Source organism: Gorilla gorilla, chromosome 9 (assembly GCF_029281585.2).
Source record: "Gorilla gorilla gorilla isolate KB3781 chromosome 9, NHGRI_mGorGor1-v2.1_pri, whole genome shotgun sequence".
NCBI lineage: Eukaryota > Metazoa > Chordata > Mammalia > Primates > Hominidae > Gorilla > Gorilla gorilla.
The window spans coordinates 5,661,979-5,689,418 of record NC_073233.2 but is presented as its reverse complement, the minus strand read 5'-3'; the positions used below and the strand labels follow the sequence as shown (position 1 = coordinate 5,689,418).

Genomic DNA, 27,440 nt, shown 5'->3' with positions numbered 1-27,440 from the left:
CATATTAGATGCCCAGAAAATAACAATTGAGTTTATGAATGACCTCTGATATCTCTACATCCTTAATTCAGTCTTATTTTTATCCACTAAAATCATGAGATTAGTGAAATTGTTTAAGCACGTAAGGATAGTTTTACTGTTAATTTAGATTTCACCAATAAGCAAGAGTAGTACCATTGGTGGATTTATATGGGTTTGATATATTTGTATAATCCAAAAGAAAGATTGGAAAGGGATGACAAGTTGGTTAATTCATTCTTAACTGAAAGACAGTGGATAGCATAGCACATAAAAGCACTGGACTCTGGAGTAAAACTGCCTGTATTTCAGTCTCGGCTATGTGATCTTGGTCAAGTTACCTTACCTCTTTATGTATTAGCTTTCACATGTAAAATGGGAATGGCAGTAATAAGACTTCCTTATAAGGTATAATATTGTACATTTTGTGAGGATTAAATGAGTTAATACAAATATAACACTATATTATATTGATATTGTTAGATATTATTATTGAAATTGCTAAATTATTTGATAGTTTTACCCAAAGTTGAGATTAGTCTTGATCACTTATAAATAATTTTTATCTTTATGATTAGCCTTTTCAGAATTCTTTAGCTCATCATTAATGACTGTTATTCTCATAGCATTGGAGGTGTTGTACTGGTAAACCTGTCAGGGTCTGAAAAATCTGCTGGAAGAGGTACAATAGGTAAGTACTTGACTCTGGATTCTCTCTGTTAGAGTAAACAAGAAAGTTACATGTGCGTGCTCATGTGCACAGATGAACGTACGAAGGGTAGGCACTAGCAGGGTGTTTTTTTTTTGAACTTTTCCTTTGGAAATAACATAAAAAAATGCGTAAATAGTTTAGTGAATTCTCATAGCCTTCACCCAGATTTTTCAAATGTTAACAACTTACATAAATATTATACAGTTATAAAAATCAGAAATTAACGTTGATTATGATACTGTTATCTATAAAGCCTTTTCAAATTTTGCCATTTTTTCCACTAATGTTCTTTTTCTGATCCAGGATCATTTATTGCATTTAATTGTCGTGTTTCCTTAGTTTCCTTTAAATGCAGAAGTGTTCCTCAGTCTTCTTGTCTTTTATGACCTTGACACTTTTGTAGGGTACCACCTAGTTGGTTTGTAGAATGTTCCTCAATTTGCATTTGTCTGACATTTTCTTTGGTTAAATTGAGGTTGTGCATTTTTGGTAAGAATATAATGGAAGTGATATTGTTTCCTGATCAGCGCATTCTACCAAAAGGCACATGATATTGATTTGTCCTGTTGCTGGTAATGTTAATTTTAAGGTGGTTAAAATTAACCACCCTACTCCAGTGTAAAGTTACTAATATTTCCCACTGTAAGTAATAAGCATCTTGTGGGGGATACTTTGAGGCTATACAAATTTCCTGTTGCTGTCATATCTTCACCCACGAATATTGTCATTTACTCTTGATTCTTGATTCATAGTTACTTCTATGGTGAACACTTAGATTTTGATCCATTGCTTAGACTTAACAAAAACAAAAGTAATCAGAACCTAGCTGGGCTGAGCATGGTGACTCATGCCTGTTATCCCAGTGCTTTGGGAGGCCAAGGTGGGAGGATCGCTTGAGGCCAGGAGTTCAATACCAGCCTGGGCAGCATAGTGAGACCTCATAATAAAAAATAAACCTAGATTAATTATTTCTCTTTGAATACTTCTTTAGATATTTGAGGTTTATTGAATAGAACAATGCTTTCTGAATTATTCCTAGCTACTACCCAGTGAGCTGTGCTTTGAACCTCCTCACCTCTTTCTCACCCAGAGCAGCTTTGTGTATATAAAACAATGTATGTATTTGGTATGTGCATGTGTATGCAAGATTTTGTTGACAGGCTTTTCCTTAGCTTTAAAAAAAGTTTGAAAATAATAAAAAAAATGTAATAAAACATTCGTCTTTTGAATAATTGATTAAAGTATTGAATATGACCACTTGGCAGAACATTATTTAGCTGTTTAGAAAAGTTTAAATGTTTTTGAGAGTTAATAAAGAGAATCAGTATTTATTATTCATGTACTGTGAGATCTGTATTATGTTAGCTATTTCGGAACATTAAAAAGTATAAATTATGTGTTTGCAGTTTTCAAGGAGTTCTTGATTTGGAACAATATGAGATTTATAAAATGAAGCTACTAGGGATTAAACTAATACCATACTTGACAATAGTAAGTATTGTCTAAAACAGAAGACAGGACAGAAATACAGCCGATTAGAAAGAGGATGCTTTGTGGAAGAAATGGAACTTTAACAGAGCCTTTAAGATGGGAGTGGTAGTGCAATACATATTAAGAATGGTATATGGGGGTAAGGAAGACAATACAAGCAACAGCTTAGTGATGGAAAAAAACATTTGTTAAGTTGGAAAATGCCAGGTGTCAAGATTGTTTATGTAGGGTAAAATAAGAAACATGCATTTCTAAATTAAAAACAAAGTGTTACTTTGGAGTTGTATTATTATAATATGTATAGGTTTTGGTCGGATCATTGAGGTGAATGCTTTTGCATTTATTTGTTAACACATTAAACTCCTTCCTGTACTCCTAGAAGACTTGGATGGGGTAGGCTATACCTTTTCATTATATATCTTTATATCAATATAAAGGTGATTTATATCATTATATATCTTTTCACTTTTGTATATTCTTGCAATATTATCTGACACATTATTGGATTTTAAGCGTATATTGAATGAGCTAATGAGTGATTGCTTTAAATCACGTCCATTTTTACAGGTTCCATTTGGTCTCTTGCTGGAGCCATGCTCTATGCTGTCTATATTGTTATGATTAAGAGAAAAGTATATAGAGAAGACAAGTTGGATATTCCAATGTTCTTTGGTAAGAATATATGTAACTTGGGAGGCTATTTACTCTAAATGATTAACACAGGGTTTTGCTTTTGTTTTTTGGAGGGAATAGGGAAGCCTTTTTTTTTCTTCCGTATGATTCTTTAAAACCATTTAAAGATTATGAAGGCCAGTCCCAATGTTTTCCTTACTTTATCCTGCATAGTTGTGCACCTATGAGGGAGTGCCCGTCTCCTCATTGTGAGACAGAAAGAAACTCCTAACACTTTTTTCAAATTGATGTCTTCAGACTGCAAGTCAGATATTTATCTCACTGATAGGACAGATTTATGCTCTTATAAGCATGTGAGAGTTTACCTGCTGTATTTTACATTTTGCCATTTTTGAATAGTTAGCAAAGGACTGGGGAGACTGCCCCCGAATTATATGTTTAATGCTGTCGCAGTCTATGTACTTATGTACGTTAAAAATTGTGGGCCATTTAAATGCTTTTCATTTGCATTTTATCTTTAAGACACAGACACTTTTATAACATAGATTCATTCTCAAATTACCCAATTATAGTTTCTGGATATGGTTTATAAATTTTCCTTTGCCTGACATCAGTTCAGGAAAGAACTTGCGATATCTGTAGGACTACAGATGAAGAACACATTGACAAGATAATCTTTCAAAAGATATCTGAATATAAATAGATAAAGAAGCTCCGTGATAAGAGTTCAAAGTGCAGCTTACAAGGAGTCAGGAGACCTGGAATCCAGCTGTTGTAACTTTATTTATCTCACAGGCATCTGAAATATGAGGAAATTGGACTAGAGGAATGGCCTCTAAACTGTGATTTAGGGAATAGGTAGGCTTCTGGGATGGTTGGAAGGAAATACAGTTGCATGCAGGGGTCTAGTTCTTGGACTCCTTTGCTGCTTCACCTGTGGAACAGCTCTACTTTGTTGAGCATTTTGCATTAGAATTTAATTTATAGTAAAGATTTTTCTTATGGCTGGGCATTGTGGCTCACGCCTGTGATCCCAGCACTTTGAGAGGCTGAGGCAGGAGGACTGCTTGAAGCCAGGGATTCAAGATCAGCCTGGGCAACATAGGGAGACTGCATTTCTATTTAATTTTTTTTTAAAAAAGACTATTTTAAAACTATTTTAAAACTAAAAATAGATTAAATACTTGTACCTAAAGACTAACAAAAATAAAATGTTTGAAAAGCCATGAGGCTGAATGATTGCTTAAATTCTTTTTAAATATAGAATTCAAGAAATATAGCATAATAGCCAGGTTTGGTTACATGTGTTTGTAATCCCAGCTGCATGAGAGGCTGAGGCAGGAGAATCACTTGAGTCCAGGAGTTCGAGTCTGCAGTGAGCTATGATTGTGTCTCTGCACTCTAGCCTGGGTAACAGAGTAAGATGCTGTCTCTTAAAAAAGAAAAGATAATTTTAATGATATTTTATTTGAGAGTCATAGAAAATTTTATTTGGAATGGAATAAAATGCTAGTTTTTTTTAGTGTTATAGGTAGATGGTTGGGTCAGTGGTACTTTTTAAAAATTTATACATTGACAACTTGCAAGAAAAATTGCTTAATTTACTCATATTAGGGAGAGTGCATATAGACATGTGGCTTGTGTTGGTCCATTTCATATGTGATGTGATATGTAAAGCAATATTGATCTGCCCTGGGCTTTAGAATAGACAGGATTTGGAGAAGTTAGGATTGGGATGTTGGGGGCTCTTCAGGCAAGGGAGTGTGAGCAGAGGCTTAACAGGGAGCAGTGAGTAGATCTGAATGATTGTGCTGGAACTTCGCTTTGTGGAAGAAGAACAGAAAGGCATGTGGCGCCAGATTCTGGGCAGTCGAGGGAATAGGTGGGGTCATTGGGACTTTTGTCTCTAGGTCAAAGGATGTTAATTTATGTGGGATTTCATAGACTCAGCACTTCAGGGACTAGAAAATAGATTTAGATCTTGGTAATGTCACATTTTGGTGTTTCATTAAAACAACTTTGTAATGTTATTTAAGCATTTTAGGTCATGTGTCCTTGCTGTATATGTGTTCTTTTGTTGTTGTTTTTTTAATCAATAGATGTAAGTTGGTGTATTAGTCTGTTTTCACACTGCTATAAAGAACTACCTGAGACTGGGTAATTTATAAACAAAAGAGGTTTAATTGACTCACAGTTCTGCATGGCTGGGGAGGCCTCAGGAAACTTACAATCATGACGTAAGGTGAAGGGGAAGCAAGGCATGTTTTACACACTGGCAAGAGAGAGAGAACTTGAGAAGAGGGAACTGCCAAACACTTTAAAACCATCAAATCTTGTAAGAACTCACTATGATGGGAACAGCATGGGGGAAACCACCCCCACGATCCAGTCACTTCCCACCAGGTCCCTCCCTGACACGTGGGGATTACAAGTCAAGATGAGATTTGGGTGGGGACACAGAGCCAAATCATAATAGTTGGGCTCCCTAAAACAGGATATGAGATGGGGAATTTGTGTGGGTGATTTTTTGTGGGGAGTTCACTGAAGGAAAAACTTGCAGTGAAGGAAGCAAGATAGAGAAGGGGAAAGAACCGTGTGGCGCACAAGTATAACTGAGGTTTGGCCCAATTCATTGCAGGTACTGAGGCGGGGAGCAGAGGGAGAGCAGCTAATATGTCTGGGCCTTGAGTCGTGATGGCTGGCCTCGTAAAGCCTCCATCAGTTAGTCATGAGCTGCAGAAGATGGGGTGGAGTGGAGGGTGGGAACTTGCTGGGAAAGGCAGACTTATTTGCCCCCCTTCACAGAAGTGGGGTGGCTGTGAGTCTTTAGCATCAGACAGAGAGTGGGTGCTCCTGCCCTGTTAAGATTTAACTAGGCATCCTAATGACTGGTTTATTATTTAGGTGTCATAGTAAGTATCAATTATGTATCTACTGTAATTTAATTTTCTTTTAAGAAAGCTGTATAGTTACATAAATCATATAGCAAATTTGTGACATAAACTGTATAGGAAGTACAACAAAATTTATTATAGAATTGTAATCTTTTTTCTTTATATTCTTTACTTTTACATGTATATAGTCATATATAAACTTAATTTCTATAATAATATTAGCTAACTTTTATTAAGTGCTTACCATGTGCCAGATACTATGCTATATTTTATGTGTTTTGTCTAATCTTCCCAGAAACCTAATTAAATATTATTAAATGTTATTTTATGCTTATAGATTGGAAAACTGAGGCTTAAAGAGGTATAAGGCTTGCACTACTATTGAGTGATATATAGAGCTGGGATATATATAGCCTGGGACCCAGGCAGTCAGACTGCCGAGCACACACTTAACCACTATGTGGGATGGCTTTCCTTAATAACTAGTCAGTGGTACTTTGCTCATACGTTGAATAGCTCTTTGTGTGTACATACTTTCTCACTAACTAGTTAGAGGTCTGGGAATGCAGGAACCAAGAGTTTTATCTCCTTTGGAACCTTCTTCCATTATTTCTCGCAAAGCACAAGTGTTTTGGACATAAATAATTGAATCAGAGAGCAAACCATCTAATTCCTCAAAATTAATTTAGGCTGAGTACACAAACACATACATACCAGTTATTTCTTTTAAGTTCTAGGGCACTATATTATCAGTAGCTAAGGTTAACAACCCTTCTTGTTGAGTTGTCCTAAGTGGTTTATTCCATAGTAGTTGCTCCCATACAATGTGGATAGTTGAACTGAGTGATCACCAGTTGCTTCAGACAGTTTTTTTTTAATGGTGTTGAGCTATTCACAGGACTGACTTAAAAACAAACCAACAGAAGTTTTAGCTAAGGAAACCTCCCAGAGTGCTTTTGTGCAAAATCTAATTTTGATTTTAGAGTTAATAAGCTTCGAAAATAGAAATAAATCAATTTTAACTCTTGTCTCTTTTATACATGTTCAGGTCTTGTAGGTTTGTTTAATCTGCTGCTCTTATGGCCAGGTTTCTTTTTACTTCATTATACTGGATTTGAGGACTTCGAGTTTCCCAATAAAGTAGTATTAATGTGCATTATCATTAATGGCCTTATTGGAACAGTACTCTCAGAGTTCCTGTGGTTGTGGTATGTACTGTTTATTCTCCAATTATTATCAGTTGATTAATTTTTGGATATTTTAAGCGTTTATATTTGTCTGTTTGCTGGTGGCCCTTCCTGTGCACCCCATTCTGCAACACACATACAGCTGAATACTTTAACTCCACTAGAGCAGGGACTTTGTTTTTTAACTTCTGTGTGCCCATTCTAGAGTAGTACCTTGTCCACAGAAGGAGCTCAATAAATACTTGTTGAAGGAAAGAATGAATATGAATGGTGTAAATCTGTAAAAATGTTTTAGAAAGTGGAGTATTATGCAAATGAAAGTAGTCATTATCTAATGGATATCCAAGCATATGAGGTATGTGTGCCAAGTATGAGTGCATGAGTTCTAGTTGAGAATCCAGGAGATGGTGCTTATTTAAGAGGCTTTGGAATATCTGTTTGCTTGTTCATAGGTGTTTTTGTTTTATTTATTTTCAGGACCTTTCATATGGGTGAGCCAGATATGTAAACCTTAAACTGTGATTGATTTGAGATGTTAACATACTTTGATATGCTGTATATCCAATATACTGATATGCGATAATAAACTTAAAATAGTTTGAAGACAGTATCATGTATGGAGTTTGAGAGACCTTTCAAATAACAGAGCTTTATACTTAGTCCTATTTTTATTTAATAGAAATTTGAAATGAATAGAATGAATAAAACATAAGTGAATAAAATGAATTTTATTACATACCCATTGAAACTGTTAACTAGTTTTCCCTTGCAAAAGACTGCAACAGAAATAGACTTTTTTGTGGAGTCTTCCTTAATGCTCTGCCTATAGTGCTGTGTCTCCCTGCCCAGTTAAGAAATACCTATTTTCTTGGTATCCCCCATATCACTCTCTTTTGTGTAATACTTAAAGATTTACTTTGTATTGTAGTAATTTATGTTCTTATCTAAACTCCTTTGCTGATCTAAAATTCTTTAAAATCATAATCCATTTGCTCATTAATTTTTTCATCTTTAGTTATGTACATTTTAGATACTCGATTTTTTTAACCTTAACTATTAACAGATGACAAAAGGCTTTAGCCTTTAGCTAAATTGGATCCACCTTAACAGCTGGATTAAGTCAAACAGGCTTTATAATTCTACCTCCCAGGTTTTTTATTATAGTACTCTGCATGATAAACATCCAAGAACATATGCTGTATTTGACCCCGAATGCTCTTTTCACAGAGCAGCTAAGTAGTGGGAACCACAAGTACTTGTTTCCTTTACCTCATCAATAAGGACTCGTTGTTCAGCCTCTGTTCATTACTTCTAGTGACACTTTATTGAGAGATAGCCCCTTTTATTGCAGGACAGCATTATTAATTGACATATACTGAGCTAGATTTTACTTGCCTATAACTTCCATGGATTTGTAGTCCTAACGATATACATTATGGTTTTATCTTGGCTTATAATTCATTTTCTCCTTATATGCCCAAATTATCAGTCTTTATAAATGGCTCATCTGTCTCCATTGGGTGTAATATTTTCTTTCAATTCAACAAAATTGTATGCAGATAGATATTTCAAAATTTCATACCCACATTGATAATTCAAGGTGAAAATAAAGAGCTTACTTAGCTTTTGGTTAGGACAATTGTTAGAAAAATGGAAAACAACAAGAAAATATTTTTTAAGAATATTCAAGTCTTTCTTTTTTTATGCCAAGCCAAATCGAAAGAGTAACACATGATTTTAGTGTTCATGAAGGTGAGATATTTTTGCCTGGTGACAGAATCACATGTTTGCTTATCACTTCCTTAAAGTCTATGTGTGAAGTATTGTCCTGCAATGTTAATAATGCTGTTTTCTTTGTTATCTACAAATCATCACAAAACTGTAATAACTGTTCAACAGTTTTTTAAAAAAATTAATGAAATATAAGCTATACACCCAAAGTTGAATAATATCTGCAAACAGATCTTGAAAATAGCATAAAATATTTTGAGCTTTTTATACTTATATATTTGTATTTTTAATATTTGAAGAAAAACTTTGAGAATCATCTTAATAACTTTATTATATTTTATGTTTCAATCCATCCTAGCCTCTTATCTTTGCTCCTGATCTCACAGGCCTATATTATAGGATAGAAAGTCTTTGTTCAGTGTTTTTCTTTGGTCGTTTAATTTTTTAAATATAGAAATGTATATTTTCTTTTTTTTAGGGGCTGCTTTCTTACCTCATCATTGATAGGCACACTTGCACTAAGCCTTACAATACCTCTGTCCATAATAGCTGACATGTGTATGCAAAAGGTAAGGAAACTATTTATTATTCATAGATATTTTAGGTGTGTTATTAAAACAAACCTAATGAAAGTTGAGATGTGATTAAATTATAAGGATACAAACATAAATAATACTTGATGCTTTCTCTCCCAAGGTGCTTTACTACATAGAAATATAGAAAGTACCGAAGAAATAGATAATTTCCATTTTTAGCTTTTCCATTTTTTCCCTAAATTTCTAAGTTAAGGGCATCATCTTCATAGGTAGTTCTCCAGTTTTTGAGCTGATTCTGTTCCAGATGTTCTTTGGTAAGTCACATTTTATCATACAAGCATTTTAGTTTCTGCGATAAACCCTGTCACAGGCTCCTTCACACTGTGCTGAATGAGCAGCACAGGAATCATGCTGTTTGCAGTAAAAGTTAGCCATCTCTCTCTGGACTCAGCAGAGTGGGTATCCCATCCCTTTTCTCTGAAGGCCTAGTATGGATGTGGGGATTCTCGTGATAAATATTGGCAATGCTAACACCACAGAAAAGAGAATCTGGGATGTTGCTGCCAGCAGCCTAGAAGGGAAGAGTTTATTCAGTGCTCCTGAATGTAGCAGGAAGAACAGAGGTATGCTGTTGCCCAGCACTGAAAGATGGAGCATAGCCATTTATCACACAGTTCAGTATATGTAGGCATTTAACTTTTAACTGCAACTACTAAGTCACAGAAGTGTGTGTGTGTGTGCGTGTGTGTGTGTGTGTGTATGTGTGTTTTAGTCTAATATAATTTGAAGAGGGAAATACTTCAAGACCCAAAGGCTTATAATGTGTACAAGCAATAATCAAAATTTTAAACCTATTTTTCTCTAGGTCTTAGCCAGGCACAGTGGCTCACGCCTGTAATCCCAGCACTTGGGAGGCCGAGGCAGGCAGATCACTTGATGTTAGGAGTTCGAGACCAGCCTGGCCAGCATGGTGAAACCCCGTCTCTACTAACAATACAAAAATTAGCTGGGTGTGATGGCAGGCACCTGTAATCCCAGCTACTTGGGAGGCTGAGGCAGGAGAATCACTTGAACCCGGGAGGCGGAGGTTGCAGTGAGCCAAGATCATGCCACTGCGCTCCAGCCTGGGCAACAGAACAAGAATCCATCTCAAAAAAAAAAAAAAAAAAAAAAAGATAAAAGCAAAATATGCTTAGTGCTGTATATCTTCTTTATTTATAAAATAATTCTTTACTGATATTTAACTTTGTTTTATGGTCAGTAAATTCTTATTTGTCATGGTTAAAGAACTGAGATTCTTTCCTTGAGAATTAATTATCTTACATAACTTGCATTTTCAAAGAATGTGGATATTCTATATAACACTAACATTGCACATTATTACACATCATTCTTTTATAGATTTAAGTAATATCTAGGCCCTTCTTCATCTTCAGGTCATAATCCTGAATATGAACCAAACTGGTTGTGAAACAGGGAAGGTGCTACTTGTTAGAGGATTTTGGTAGACTACTGTGTAAATCATCTTTATTGTACTGATATTTTAAAAACAAAAGCTTTCGTAGATTGAAAAAAATTGCAGCTTAATGTTCAGGAATTTTTAAGAAAATAGTCACAGGGGACCTAACTGTATTAAATGATTAGTCATTTCATAATTATCATTACAAACAATAATGGTTATAATTTGTTTAATAAAGTATTTTAGGGTAAAGACAAAACGGGGAAATGTATGCACATGCAATTAATTATAAAAACATAACCAAACTTTAACTGATTGCCCAGTTCTGGATATGAAGACAATCAAGAAAAGATTTGGTGTTCTTGATTGTCTTCATATCTAGAACTGGGCAGTCAGTTAAAGGAGCAGGCTGTGTGTTGGTGTCAGGATTGAGGTTAGGGAGATTCCATCTGGAAAAAGCAACAGTGTGTGTCCAGAACTGTAACACAAACATGATAAGAGAAATCTACTTTTCTAGGGTTTTTAGGTTTAATTAGCTAACTGTATTTATATATAGCTTCTGAAATGTTAGCATTTATTAACATTGTGCTTGAAACAAATTGGTTATTTAAATCTATTTATAATCATTTTATATAATAGAAAGCATCCTTGATCATATTCTATTTGATATTCAGATATATTTAGGAATTAGAAAAAAAATTTTTGTTTACATAGGTAATTTTCTTTGTTGTAATAAATGGCTTCATTTCTTTTGTCTTAGCTTGTTGGAAATCAAATTAGAAGTTTTTTATTATGAGACAACATATAAACAGCTACATTGTGGAAAGTGAACTTGCCTTCTAAAGTCTTCTAGGGCTTTATCTATCTTTATTAAGTTTGCTTTGATTCAGTTATGAAATAAGGTTTTTAGTTGAATATTCATGAAATAATTCTATTAACTATATCTACATTTTTAATCGCATTATTTATAACTTCTTAATACCTTTTCTGATCTTGGATAATTTAAATGCAGCATGGTTTTTCCTGATTATTAGTCATTCTGGCAAATATTCCAGGAATATGTTAAAATATATTGGTAATTTCATAACTAAATGAAGGCTTTTCAGTTTAATGACTATTCTTTCCGGGGTGTTCTTAGGCTGACTCAGTCATTGCATATGAATACCATAGAAATAGGGCATGCATGTTAAAAATTGTCAGTTATTATTCTTGTGTTATGCATTGTGAGTTCCCTCATAAAAGACATTATGCTCACAAAACTCGTTTACTCTGACTAATGGTGCTATGAAATGGAATAGTATATGTTTTCCACCAGAGGGAGTCTTACCTATGACTCCATGCCCTTTTTTTTTTTTTAAATTCTCAAAGAGGGCAAACACAGTTTTCCTTCCCTATTTTATAGATAGAAGTTACTATTTTCATCATTATTTTTAAAGCAAACCTCCTGTGTGTTACACTTAAGTCTCAGTGGTTGATCAGTGTAGGCTTCTTTGACAATCGTTTCTGATCTTTAGCTGAGTCTAGATGGTAAAAGTGAACCAGTGAAAGGGAAGAATGAGTTTTGTTTTGGATGGCATCTCATTATTTTTTATTTTCTTTTTATTTATATATTTGTTTTTCTTATTTTTTTCTTTTTGATTTTAATACCTCCACCCTACTTACAGATATTTTTTATTTTCTTGACAACCCTGATAAATGATGGATTGGAGGATCAGACTTGTTGACATCACTGATGAGGCTTGTCTTGTTGCTTTGTCTTCTCTGGCTAACATTCCTTAGTAAAAATATTTCTATTTTTTTTCTTTATTTTATTTGGTCATTATTTCATTTTGAGCTTTTTTCATTTATTACTAGATAAGCGAGTTTTGAGTGTCAAATTTGCACTTAATTTGTTTTTGGTACTGTCATAAGGACTGTAGCATACACAGCATACTACAGCTGTAACTTTTTATGAAAATATACATTTTTTGAAGATGACTTCAGAAACTGAGGGAGAGAGACCCACTTGAGACTAGGCAGCAAACTGTGAAGGAGAAATGAGCAACATGGTGTGCAGGAGCAAAGTTTCATACTGTATATCTCTACTCTAAGTGTACAATGCCTATAAATGGAAAGTATGCTTTCTTGGCTTTCCTTTAGCTTATTTTCCAAGCAAGAACTATTGTTGTTGGTAATTTAGGTACATGGAATAGTAAGTTGAAGTCTTGAATTCTTATTTAATAATAATACACTTAATACATTGTCAGTGTTTAATTTTGTCTTCCCATTGTTCTTATTCCTGCTAGTTTTCACAAATAGAAAACTTACACTGAAGGGGAAAATTGCCTTAATGATCATTGTGGGTGTGTTTTTTCCTCTATCTTTTATTTTTAGGTGCAGTTTTCTTGGTTATTTTTTGCAGGAGCTATCCCTGTATTTTTTTCATTTTTTATTGTAACTCTCCTATGCCATTATAATAATTGGGATCCTGTGATGTTGGGAATCAGAAGAATATTTGCTTTTATATGCAGAAAACATCGAATTCAGAGGTACGTTTAGTCCCAATACACATTTTTAAAAATAGTGTTTGCTAGATAACTGAGAATTGCATCATGCTGGCCTAGCTTTTAGAGATTTTGTGAGGAATTATTGAAAGATGATAACTTATATGTTACGGCAGATGAAAATAATTTGTTTAGATCTTTTGGGTAATAAGATTCTTTCTCTTTCTTTCTTCTTTCTTTCTTTCTTTCTTTCTTTCTTTCTTTCTTTCTTTCTTTCTTTCTTTTTCTTTCTCTTTTTCTTTCCTTTTCTTTCCCTCTTTCTTTCTTCTCTTTCTTCTTTTTTTCTCTTTCTTGACAGAGTCTTGCTCTGTAGCCCAGCCTGGAGTGCAATGGCATGATCTCAGCTCACTGCAACCTCTGCCTCCTGGGTTCAAGTGATTCTCCTGCCTCAGCCTCCTGAGTAGCTGGGATTACAGGCATGCACCACCATGCCCAGCTAATTTTTGTATTTTTAATAGAGGCAGGTTTCACCGTGTTGGCCAGGCTGGCCTTGAATTCCCGACCACAAGTGATTTGCCTGCCTAGTATCTATATTTTTTTTTTAAAAAAATATGATTCACAGGTAATACCAAAAGGTTTACTGTTTTGCCGTAACAAACTTAAATATAGAAAACTTTTATTGGTTTGAACGTAATTCATGATAGAATAGTATTTCCTCAGTTTTTCTTTCCAATTTCTTTCTTTTTAAGAATGAAAGCTTTTTACATTTTGCTATAAAAAGAACTTGGTTCCAGTGACTCTGGAGCTCAAGACCAGCCTGGGCAACATATCAAGACCCTGTCTCTAAGAAAATTTAAAAAAAAAATTACCCAGACACAATGGCATATACCTGTAGTCCCAAGCTACTTGGGAGGCTGAGGTAGGAGGATCACTTGAGCTCAGGAATTCAAAGCTGCAGTGAACTATAATAGCACCACTACACTTTAGCCTGGGTGACAAAGTGATACCCTGTCTCTTATTTAAAAAACAAAAAGTGAGACCCTATCTCTTATTTAAAAAACAAAAACAAAAAACGCTAACTTCGGACAAGTTCTTGGGAAATTTTATCCTAGTGTTGGTTCTGCCACTGACTTGCATCCTGTCCACATAGCTTCAGCCAATGGAATAAATAAGGTTTGAGGTTCCTTTTCAGCTCTAAAGCTTTCCTTAATTATTGCTTTTTTTTTTTTCTTAAGAGTTCCAGAAGACAGCGAACAGTGTGAGAGTCTCATCTCTATGCACAGTGTTTCTCAGGAGGATGGAGCTAGTTAGCTGTTTGTTGTCTGTAGCCCAGGTTTGTATGTGAGCTGGGTTTAGTATTGAATAAGGTTCTTATCTGTGTCATATTCAAAGGGTTGATTTTCTATAATTAGTTGTTTGAGAGGCAATACAGCCTTAGAGGCTAAAGGGGCTAAAGCCTGGACTCCAGTTCCGTCTTCTCCACATACTAGCTGTGTGGCCCTATGCAAGGTTCTTAATCTCTTGATGCTCCGGCTCTCTTATTTGTGAAATGGGATTACAGTAGAACCTCCCTTATGAGGGTGTTAAAATAGTAAATACTTGGTAAATATAAAGTATGTATAATAGTGCCTGACTCAAATGATCAGAAAGTTTTAACTCATTTTTATTCATGCTAAGGGTCATTTTATTTAATAATATGCTTTAGAAAAATATTTTTTCTCTGATGATAAAAGAAAAATGTAATATCCTGGGGTACAATATACTGGTTGGAAAATACTAGTCTTTATGTGTGTGTTTTACATAACTGGCACAGTGTTTATCCTCATTCTCTGACATTGCTTTGTCATTTAACAATGCTTCTGGAATATTTTTCCATTTTTTACATTTTAAGAAATAGTGTCTTTTATATGTCTTCGATGATAGAGTACATGACATTTAATATTTTGCTGAATGCAAGCTTGAATTAAATGTAACATACAGATTTTGCAGGTACAAAAGTGATTATTTAGAATGAAAGATCACAATAAACTACTAGAATTTTTCTAGTTTTTCTAAGACATTTGCAGGTACAAAAGTGATTATTTAGGATGAAAGATCACAATAAACTACTAGAATTTTTCTAGTTTTTCTAAGACATCTTTAGGCAATTTATATTGAAATGTTTCTTGATTGCTACTGAGTTTTTCCTCCCTATCTAGAACATTGTACAACTCCTGTCAGTTGTTAACACTTATATTCGGCTTGAAGATTAAGTTTCGTTATCCTCATGGTAAACTTGCTTCTAACCTACAGCTAATGGTCCTGGTTTTCTGTTTTTCTTTAGTGTGCTGTTTTTAAATCTAGTTTATACCTGCACATGGTTTGAGCTCTAGTTCTCCAAGACTTTTTGTACAAGGCAGTTACCCCTGCCCTTCCCTGCCCTGCTCATCCTGCTTTCATTTTCTTCCCACTCTGAGGAAATTAAACTCTTATCTGGTTCTTTTGGTATTTTCCTTCTTGTCTCCCTAAGTATCACGCTTATGACTTGTGTTTCATGAGTTCTCGGTTTTAGGCATCTTCAGCTGACTTTCCCACTAAGATCAATGAGGACAGATTATTTTCAAGTTTACTCCTCCTCTGCTCCCACCTCATATGCCTCCTGTCTCCATATCAGTTCGGCCTCCTCATCATCTCTGTATAGTTATTGCATAATTTTGGATAGATCTGTAGTCAGTGTTTATATTGTTGTCACTAAAAAATTGTTACTTATAACTGAGCTATGTAGGATTCGTCCTGGTATTTCCCTTATCCAGAGATTCTCTGTTACTACCCTTTTTGGAGAGTAAACCTTAAAGTCTTCTCCTGGGATAGAGAAAAGGCACTTGGCCAACTGTGAAAAGTAAGAGAGGGCATCTGAGTGTCTGTCTGCTTTTTCTATAGACATTATACCAGTCTTCTTGTTTTTAGTTGTTTCTTCACCCCTCCTTACAGAGATATCTGGTCCTGTTTTTCCATTGCTAACCAAGAGTTGGCTGTTATTTTCTCATCTCTCTACTTTTCTTTTTGTCCATGTGGTTTATTCCTTTTAAGAAAAAAATTCCAGGCTGGGCATAGTAACTCATGCCTGTAATCCTAGCATTTTGGGAGGCCAAGGAGGGAGGATCACTTGAGCTCAGGAGTTTGAGACTAGCCTGGGCAACATAGTGAGACCTTATTTCTGTTAAAAAATATATTTTTTTAACCCTTTGTTTCCTTTTTAGTGAGGTTTTGGAGAACAAGTGGAACTAAATATATGTTTATGTGCCATCTTTAAATTTAAAAAAATGTAAACACAATTACAGTAAGTCCTCACTTAACATCATCAGTAGGTTCTTATAAACTGTGACTTTACGCAAAATTACAGCAAAACTTTTTTTTTTGCATCAACATTATAACATAACAACACTGAACGAAAAAATGTTATTCGGGGACCTAAAGTCAGTTTCCTAGAACCTATGACATTAAATGAGGACTTTTTATTCTTGAAAGCTTTTTAATGCTGTAATTTATGCATTATTTTTCTTGGGTATGCTGTGCATTGCTCTCATACTCACACTTAAACCTACCCATATCCAGCAAGGTTTCAGTATTTTTAGAAGTGAGAGCTGTGTAAAGAAGAGAGTGAAGACTAGAGAGGATGGATTGCAATAGAGTAGAATAGACTGGGTAGGTGTCTTTGTCTTTGCAGGAGTAATGGTGGAATATACCAGGAGTACAACTAACTGCTAATACACAGTCTTTAGTGTTGATGTCAGCTTTTGACATTGCTATAGAAGTCACATTCATAGGTTCTTAGTACTCCAAATTTGAGTATCCAGTTATTAAGTATGTATACAGTGAAAATAGGTATTTCAATCTTAAGATAATTTGCTTTTTAAAATGTAAACTATAGAAAACTAAAACTGTGAAATTATAATCTAATCACATTTCTGTGGTTTCTGTTTTTAGCTTGATAATGGAACTATACAGCTAAGAGACAATCTCTGGCAAGTTTTTGTAGAAAAAATGTTTCAGTGCCTAGTCTGAAAAATAACAGTTTCAGTTCTTTGAAACTCTAAAATATATTTTTCTCATACCTGTTTTCTTCATTTTCATAATGAAGCACTTTGCTATGTAGCTGTGTACATATCACTACAGTTATAGGAAGTTTCAGTCTACAGTCCATCCAAAGGACCAACCTGCCTTACACATCTCAAGGAATTCAGCTGTTGAAATCATTTGAACTAATCAAGGAATAAATCCTAATGTTCTGGGACTTTATTTTCACATGTTAAATGCTGGAATATATTATGAAAATGTTTTCAAGAAATCACTTAAGTGTTCATATTTCTTAAGTATTTCTTAAGTATTTCTTAAGTATTTCTTAAGTATTTCTGACAGGTAAAATGCTAAAATAAGCTACCTGTAATAAGTGTGGATTATATTTTTGGGTTTTGTAGAATATTGCAAATTAACTACACAAAAAATGTTTAATTTATACAACAAGCATGTTTGTGCAAATTTCATGGGACTTTAAAAAGAATAAGTATTTGAGAAAATATCTGGTTCACTTACGCTACATTTACTGTATTATTCTTTTATAGCATTAGGTGCCTTGTATTTTAAATCTGTGAAAAACCGTGGCAAATTTTTAAAGGAGAAGTATTATTATAAAATGAAGAAATATGTATTTCTAAAGGCTATATTGCTGTAAACTTAATTGATAAAGCTCTGTTTAATTTAGAGTTTTGAAGAAATAGTCTCCCTTCAATTAAGAAATTTTCATAACGGAATGATTTAAATTGAAGTGACAAAGAGTATTATTAAAATACAATGTTTATACGTGTATTTGTGTATTGTAGATGTATCAAGTGATTTCTAATTTTTTTCACATATGAATGTGCCAGATTACTCTAGAACTAGATGTCTCTTCTTTAAATAATTTTAGTTTTCCTGAATAAATTTGTAATGGTTAAAGTACCAAGTAAGTAAGGTGAGAAGGGATTCTGTTTTTAAAATCACATCAGAACTTTTCCTCTACTAAGATTATAAATTAAATGTAAAATACTCCTAATTGCAATTCTTAAACTTAGGCCTTACATGTACTTATTATGCAACTGCTCCTGGACTCTATTCACCATAGATATCAGTAAACGTATGTCCCAGGATTCACAGGCTTTTGATTAATCAATATTCTTTTCAAGTTTTCTGTGTGAAGAGTTTAGTTCTCTTCAAAATTTCTTAACTAATCTGATTTTTAAGAATTCTCTTTGCAGTGTTTAGCTTCCTATTCACATTCTTAAAATTGCTTTGGTGTTACCATGAGTCTAAAATGAAGTTTAGCCTTCCTTTTGTTTCATTCTGAGAACTTCTATATTATATTACCTTTAAAAATTGTTTATGATATTAAATTTAAAATACAAACAGCTCTCTCTTTTTTTTTTTTTAAATCATCCAGCCCAAAGTGGCAAAAACAGCTCTTTTCTCATTTGGCACCACCAATAATGCAAGTTAAAAATAATGTTGAGTTTATTATACTTTTGACCTGTTTAGCTCAACAGGGTGAAGGCATGTAAAGAATGTGGACTTCTGAGGAATTTTCTTTTAAAAAGAACATAATGAAGTAACATTTTAATTACTCAAGTACTACTTTTGGTTGAAGTTTATAATCTAGATACCTCTACTTTTTGTTTTTGCTGTTCGACAGTTCACAAAGACCTTCAGCAATTTACAGGGTAAAATCGTTGAAGTAGTGGAGGTGAAACTGAAATTTAAAATTATTCTGTAAATACTATAGGGAAAGAGGCTGAGCTTAGAATCTTTTGGTTGTTCATGTGTTCTGTGCTCTTATCATGACACAGGTGATGTGTTGTTCCTCAGGATTCTGGAAGTACTAAGCCGTAGTTAACAGGCTGGATAGACCTTCAGCCAATCTTCTTTCATTATACTGCTGCTTTTCTGTTTCTTAAAAAACAAAAATCAATGAACAACTTCTTTAGAAGGAAGCACCACTGTTCAATTGGTTAACTGAAAGTATGAATCACTGCCGCTTTGCTTGCCCACCTGTTGGCTTTTTCTCACAGGTTTTATTTATCTGAATGATTGTTGCATTTGAATACTGTAGCCATGGTGAGTGAGCAGTTGAAGACTTCCTTTCTGAACCTTCATAGTTAAGGGTTCATCTTCTCAAGAAATAAAGTTGTGCTGGGTTGTTTCAATTCTGTAGATCACCTAGAAACTAGGTAACAAGGCCCTTGGATCACAATGAGCACATTGCAGGTCTTTGGAAATGCTGGAAAGGGGTTACATTCAAGTAACTGCTGACGTCCTTCCTCTCTGTCAGACCTATGTTGGCCTGTAATTATATTTTTCTGAATCTAAAAACAAATAGAAATTTCTGATATCTTTTCAGTCTCCTACTTTTCTTTCCATTCATCACTTAAATCTCATTATTGTATAACGTTTCAAATTATGACCTGGATTGAAGGAAGTCTGTTTTGTCAGGGACTTTGTTAGGTGAACATCAGAATCTCAACTACAACAAAGCTGAAAAATGAGGCAGCCTTAACAGTAAATGCTTTTGGGCCGGGCGCGGTGGCTCACGCCTGTAGTCCCAGCACTTTGGGAGGCCGAGGCGGGCGGATCACGAGGTCAGGAGATCGAGACCATCCTGGTTAACACAGTGAAACCCCGTCTCTACTAAAAATACAAAGAATTAGCTGGGCGATGTGGCGGGCGCCTGTAGTCCCAGCTGCTCGGGAGGCTGAGGCGAGAGAATGGCGTGAACCCAGGAGATGGAGCTGGCAGTGAGCCGAGATCAGGCCACCGCACTCCAGCCTGGGCGACAGCGAGACTCCGTCTCAAGAAAAAAAAAAGTGAATACTTTTGAAATGAGTGCTTTTTGAAGCTTAGAAGAACCATTAGGTTTATGTAATGCACCCATACTTATTCCTTTAAATAAATTTTAATTTAAAAACATTGAGATATTGGCTTCTGTCAACCTGATTTAATTAATTCTTTACATTAAGCTGATTTCCCCCCTGGCAGCTGACAAATAAGTTCATTGTTCTTGTAGAAGTGAGCTCACAAGGTTAAATGTGAATGTTCTCAAAGGTACACAGCCTTGTTTCAGAAGAATTTTAGCGCCCACTGTAAAATCAATCATGAAGAGCCAATTTGGGGTATGACTCCAAGGTATGCAAGGTATGACTCCTCTGGAAGCCAAGTTTTTTCATAGGGCACTGTGGTAATACCCATAGCACTAATCCTCAGTGTGCTGGTTGAAGAAATAAAATGTTTTTAAAGAAGGATAAAGGAGGAATTAATTAGAAAATGTTTTTTCCACATATTAGCAAATAAATGAAATGTCATTTTCATATTAAGTAATTATAGTTATGATCTTGCTTCATTTCTACCTACTCTCCTTTTGAAATATTCTTTATTGCTAAATAATATTTTAGGAGGAGTTAACAGAAATAATTACCTGTAACATCTGCAGATAAACTTACATAGCTAACATTGTGTGCTGACTTTTTTAAATGGTGAAGTGGCATTAATGAGATGTTCAGTTTACAGAATTTGAAGTTTGAGTTCTATTTTAGTAGTCTGCCGTGTCCCCCAAATCCCATTTAGATAAATTGAGGTTCATTTTTCACATAGACTTGCAACTTTTAGACACCACATTTTTTTTATAGTAACAGCCTCATTTGCCTGTACAATAACTAATAATACAGTATTTCATAGGTACATTGTATGTGCACAGGAAATTTTTCTTTAAATCTTAAGAGCCTTTAATAAACGAGATATTTTAATATTTTAATGTTACTACATTTAAAAAATAGTGTTTTCCTACAAAATTTTCTGTATTCAGTATACGTTAACTATGAAAATGTCAAACAATGAAATCATTGAAATATATTTAAGGAAAAATTACCAACCAAAAGTAATGAGTACCCTCTATATGCATATTTGCTGGAATGTTCATGTGAAATGGTAACATTTCCAATAACAGCATTTTGAATCTGGGGTGACACAAACATGATTTTTATTTTTGAGCTAGGGATTTTGATGGAGAAGCACCTAGATGAAGACACCATTTCATTCATGATATTTTAAAATTAGAAAAGTAAAGCTTCTAAATTGAAACTCTTAACAGGTCACTTCATGAAATTTTTAGTTTTAAATTTAATTTTACATGAGATGTCTTTCTGAAGAGCTACTTTTATTAACTTTCACTTAGATCGTTGTATGCTAGGCATTCAGTATTTCTCTACTTGATTTTCCTATGCCTAGTTGTGATTACAGCAAGTATTTAATAATAAAGTCAGTCATGTGAGAGTATCCATTAATTTCAGTGGGTCCTTGGAAGGCAGGCAGAAGATTTCTGTCCAAGAGTCTTATTTTTGACATGAGATGAAATTCTTTTTTTTTTGAGATGGGGTCTCACTGTGTCACCCAGGCTGGAGTGCAGTGGCAGGATCTTGGCTCACTGCAACCTCCCAAGCTCAAGCCATCCTCCCACCTCAGTCTTCTGAGTAGCTGGGACTACTGGCATGTGCCCCCATTCCTGATTAGTTTTTTTGTATTTTTGGTAGAGATGGGGTCTTGCTATATTGCCTAATTTTTGTGTTTTTAGTAGAGATGGGGTTTCACCATGTTGGCCAGGCTGCTCTTGAACTCCTGAGCTCAAGTAATCTGCCCGCCCTGGCCTCCCAAAGTGCTGGGATTACAGGCATGAGCCACCATGCCTGGCTAAAACCAATTCTTTTGATTGTTTTTGCCACCATTTTCTTACTTGGAATAGCTTTCACATTTATTTTTCTTATGAAGAAATCCAGTGTCAGTCAGACCATATAACATGAAAGCAAAATTTCATTGAAGCCTATCCTTGTCTTAATTATTCTAAAATAAAGTACAATAAAGTGAATTATTTTGCCCTTTGTAGTAGCATAGTGTTAAGTTATATATATATTTTAATATGCATACTCCTAAGTAAAGTTTCAGAGACCACATGCTGGAGAGCAGTGGCTTTCAGACAGCACCAGCATCACCTGAAGGCCTTGTTGAATACACATTATTGGAAGAGAGGGGAGAACACAGGCTCATGCCTGTAATTCCAGTGCTTTGGGAGACTGAGGCAGGAGGATCACGTGAGCCCAGGAGTTCAAGATCAGGCTGGGCAATACAGCAAGACCCCTGTCTCTACAAAAACAAAAACAAAAAACAAACAGGCATGGTAGTGCATACCTGTAGTCTGAGCTGCTTGGGAGTCTGAGGCAGGAGGATCACTTGAACCCAGGAGTTCGAGGCTGCAGTGAGTTATTATTGGGCCACTGCAGTCCAGCCTGGGCAGCAAAGTGAGACCCTGTCTATTAAAAAAACAAAACCAAAAACTTGATTGCTGGGTGCCACCCTAGAGTTTCTGATTCAGTAGGTCTGGCGGTGGGGATGGTGGGCCTGGTAATTTGCCTTTATAACAAGCGTCCAGGTAATGCCCCAGCTGCTGGTCCCAGGACCACACTTTGCAGATTATTACTCTGAGAAGAGCACTAACTCTGACGTTGGATTCCTTCTGTTCCTCATTAGTGAATTTATTTGGGGGAGATTATTCAATCTGGTAGATCCGCATTTACTTAGCTGTGAAGTGGAGGTTAATGCAACCTGCCTGAGACTGTGAGAATCAGAAACTCTAATTGAAATACCAGGCCCAGCGTGCCTGGATGCTTGAAAAATGCTGACTCCCATGGTCAGTCCTTCCCTCACTCTTCTCAGCTATAAAGTGAGGAGCGGAATTCAGTATCTTTTAAGATTCCTCTCAGGTGTAAAATGCTATGATTCTAAAAGTTTAATTTTGTAGTTCCAGAGACAATGCCAAACACCTGTGTGTACTTAGTGCTTTGTAAAGAGTGGTGATAACAGTGACGCCTCATAGGCCGTAGTTTTGTAGTTCCAGAGACAATGCCAAACACCTGTATGTACTTAGTGCTTTGTAAAGAGTGGTGATAACAGTGACGACACATAGGCCGTAATTTTGTTTTTGCTTTTGTTAGGGTGTTCAGCATCTTGACTCCTTAAAAGTTTTCAGTCAGATTTATAAAGCAGCATTGAAGAAGTTGTATTATGTTTGAGTACAGTTGGAATCCATGGCAGTTTTATGGAGGCCGAATATGTCAGATGAATAGGCTAATTTTCCTGAGTTGCTGGCCTTATTAGTCCCTACTATGTTGCCCCCTGGTTACCTAATGCATGTTCAAAAGGTATAGTTTTCATCACCTGCTTGATCTTGATTTTCAGACAGCATCAAATCAGTTGCAAAACAAATCCAAGCTAAAATTGTGAGCGTATGATTAATTTACTATAGCATGTAATTATGCAGTATTTTATTTTTTATTTTTTATTTTTTTTGAGACAGAGTCTCGCTCCATTGCCCAGGCTGAAGTGCAGTGGCATGATCTCGGCTCACTCTAACCTCTGCCTCCCGTGTTCAAGTGATTCTTCTGCCTCAGCCTCCCGAATAGCTGGGATTACAGACATGCACCACCACGCCCAGCTAATTTTTTGTATTTATAGTAGAGACGAGGTTTTACCGTGTTGGCCAGGTTGGTCTTGAACTCTTGACCTCAAGTGATCTACACGCCTCGGCCTCCCAAAGTGCTGGGATTACGGGTGTGAGCCACTGCGCCCAGCTATCCAGTATTTTATTTAAAAGTTGTCACTAGGGTGTTCACTATTGTGAATTTATAATCTTAAAAGTTGGGGATGCTAAAAGTACCAGACTAAAATACTATGAGGTTTTCTCATCTTTTAATTCCATTTTGTTAGAAAAAAATAATCACAACCAGGGTTCTTTTACCTTTCCCCGGCCATCTAGACTGCTTTACTGCAATGTTGGGAAGATTGCATACAATAAAAACTGTAGCTAGTTGATTGGGATTTGGGAAAATTGAATCAAGCATTTGCATTCATCCAGAATGGTCTTAAACTGCTGACTGTGGGGTGCCCACAGGATGAGCACTGGTGGCATGGGTGGGAGGAATTTCCTTGGATACTGCAATTGCATTTGAAAGATCTATTTTCCAAAACCCAAGCAGAGAGAGGCTAGGAGGAATGCAGACAGGACATTGAAAATGCGAATTCCCTTTACTAGTAGAACATGAAATATCTGATAATGGTTTAAAAAAAATAAGTGTCAGGATACATTGTAGTATAAAGGTTCAACTAGTATAATTTAAAATGAGTCTTTATATTCAGGCCAGGTGCGGTGGCTCACACCTATAATCCCAGCACATTGGGAGTCCGAGGCGGGTGGATCACCTGAGATTAGGAGTTCAAAACCAGTGTGACCAACATGGAGAAACCCCTTCTCTACTAAAAATACAAAAAATTAGCCAGGCATGGTGGTGCACGCCTGTAGTCCCAGCTACTTGTGAGGCTGAGGTAGGAGAATCGCTTGAACCCAAGAGGCAGAGGTTGCAGTGAGCTGAGATCACACCACTGCACTCCAGCCTGGGTGACAGAGCGAGATCCTGTTTCAAAAAAATAAGAAATAAAAAGTGAGTCTTCATATTCAAATTAGTATATGAGGTTAGGCAACAATTCTTGTATGGGACCAGGTATATTTAATTTGCCTTTCTTTGCAGTCATCCTAGTAAATCATTGTAAAGGGTTATTTTATATACAATTTTGTAGTATATTCTAAATCCCCTTTGGCAAATAAAGCTGAAGTTATCTAGTGTCAGCATACTGTGATTTGTATATTTATATAAGACAAGATTGCATCATTCTGATTAAGTTGCAGCATTTTAGTTTTATCTGATAGGCCTGTATTGAGTAATCAGTAGCTATGTGCAAATATTAAGTCAACTTAATTACCAGACCCAGAAGTCCAGAGGTAATCAAAGAGTACTTTCGGAAGATGAAATATTTATAATGAGTTATGGAAACAATGTTTTAGAAATGTTTTTCTTGGTGTAATTTAATGCAGATTTTTACCTCAATTTTGTTAAAAAACTTGATAATTTGATCCCTCCATCTATTTAATATTTAATATTTTCAGATTCTAGAGTATTTAAAATTTAAACACAATTATAAAATTAATTATAATTCCTACTTATGTTAGCTATGATTTAGGGCCAAAACTACCCTGGTTTTGTCTGCAACTTGAAACATTGTGTATTTTAAAGTATATAATTTGGGAACATTATTTTATAGACTGTGGATAACCAAATATAAGATTTGTGATTTTTAATGCTTCATTTGTGTAAAATCATTTGTATATTCTATTTATAGTATGCATTTTCTAGCTCATTAAAAGTACAGAAAAACCTCAAATCTGTCCTTATACAAATATTTGATTTCTAGTTTCCTTTTATTAAAACATTTTCACTCATTCATTCTTTCACACCTTAGTCTCTAAGATGTGTCTCGGGTATTTGATAAAGTAAGTAGGTCTTCTTGTGGAGCACATCACTCAGCTTTGGAGACCAAACATTAAACACACTGAGTTGCATCTTATGCATGTTAAGGTCTAAAGCCAAAAGGTGAAATTTTTGAATAATCATATTGCCCTTGGGAGGGTCCTGAATAAGAGATCTACATTCCATCTCATGATAAGTCCCTTCCATTGAACTTTTCCTCCAAAATTGGAATAGAAATTAGCAACAGCAGAAAGCCAATGCTATCCCTAGGATGGTGGGGTGGAGGGAGGAAGCCGTCATAAAGCTCAAGGCCAGGGTCACCCTGAGGAAGCACAACCCCCGCAGCAGAGCACAGGGGCCTTCAGGGTGCTGCAGCTGGAGGCAAAGAAGGAGGGAAAGAAATACTCTCGCTTTGCTTTGCTTTTTGCCATTGACTCCCAGTGGCAGGAGCTGACTGGAAGCCAGCTGGCACAGGAGCTTGGAGCTTGGTGGTATCCCTCTGGTGTCGACTCCCCTGACTTACAGCAGAGCCTCAGACCTCAGGTCAAGCAGGCTCAGAATTGGCACATTTGCACTGGGGACCATATTGTATGGACAACACTTACTTTCAACAGTAGAATCACAGCCTGCGAAGATGTCACGGTACAAGAAATATTCTGGAACCAAGATCACCTTTATCCATGTCAAGTCCACTCCAGAAAGTGGAATTAGGGGAAAGTACCTGCCCTGGACTAGTATTTCGAATCCCTTCCCTCCTCTACTTACTCCCCTTTCCCTTTTTCTTCTCCCAAGCTGAGCTAAAGGGAAATGTGAAGAACATTATTGCCTCTTTAAAACCAAACATATATAAAATATGAAAAATATTTTTCAGTGACAAAAGATAAGAATGAAAGCATTCAGGATAGTTTATTCATAGAAGCTTTGGGAAAGAGTAAAAATAATTTCTTAAATTTTTTTCTTGAAAGACTGAAAATAGAATCTTAAGGAGATAGTGTTCTTAAAGCCTTGATCTGACTACTTGGCTACTTATAACTTCTTTCTTCATCTACTAGTTATTTTGAAAACTCACTTAGTCATTTGTCAATCCTAACCTTTAGAGATAAACATTTAAAATCAGTTCACTAATCACAGCATTTTTTTTTTTAGATGGAGTCTTGCTCTGTCGCCCAAGCTGGAGTGCAGTGGCGAGATCTCGGCTCACTGCAACCTCTACCTCCTAGGCTCAAGTGATTCTCCTGCCTCAGCCTCCCGAGTAGCTGGGACTACAGGCGCACGCCACCACACCCAGCTAAATTTTGTATTTTTAGTAGAGACGGGGTTTCACCATGTTGGTCAGGATGGTCTCGATCTCTTGAACTCGTGATCCGCCCTCCTTGGCTTTCCAAAGTGCTGGGATTATAGGCGTGAGCCACCGCGCCCGGCCCACAGCATCATTTTTCAAGGGTCTCTAGGGTGACGAGGTGTGCGGGTTTGCCAAGGACAGTCCTAGTTTCTACCTGCTGTCCTAGGACAATCATGAATAGTGCCCCTTCCAGTTTCAAAAGTGTCATAGTTTAGACATTAAATTACCTGACCACCCTTATATGCCCCATGTTTCTTAACATCTAGGCTGCTGACAAAATTCACATTTTCTGACTGTCAGTCTGGTGTTCTCTATACTAGACTGATATGGATCCACAAAGGAAGCAATATTGGCCAACAATTAATCTTCAGTCTTTGGATTAGTGAGAGGTGACAACGTGCTGGCAGCCGTCACAGCCCTCGTTCACTCTCCCCGCCTCCTCTGCCTGGGTTCCCAGTTTGACGGCACTTGAGGAGCCCTTCAGCCTGCCGCTGCACTGTGGGAGCCCCTTTCTGGGCTGGCCGAGGCCGGAGGCGGCTCC

The 27,440-nt window shown here is 36.0% G+C and overlaps 1 protein-coding gene across 3 annotated transcripts in view; it reads left to right on the top strand.

Annotated features, from left to right (window-relative positions):
- Positions 1-27,440, top strand: part of LOC129525411 (solute carrier family 35 member F5-like) — a 196,599-nt gene that overhangs the window by 11,242 nt on the left and 157,917 nt on the right. For 2 of the 3 annotated variants that reach the window (XM_055355668.2, XM_055355669.2), the window contains exons 4-10: positions 645-709; positions 2,789-2,893; positions 6,797-6,956; positions 9,145-9,235; positions 13,035-13,189; positions 14,380-14,477; positions 17,111-18,567. In XM_055355668.2, the coding sequence (XP_055211643.1) occupies positions 645-709; positions 2,789-2,893; positions 6,797-6,956; positions 9,145-9,235; positions 13,035-13,189; positions 14,380-14,455 (652 nt within the window). In that variant the 3' untranslated portion in view covers positions 14,456-14,477; positions 17,111-18,567. Of the gene's footprint in view, positions 1-644; positions 710-2,788; positions 2,894-6,796; positions 6,957-9,144; positions 9,236-13,034; positions 13,190-14,379; positions 14,478-17,110; positions 18,568-27,440 lie in introns of those variants that run through there. The other variant, XR_010135419.1, reaches the window with a different exon arrangement.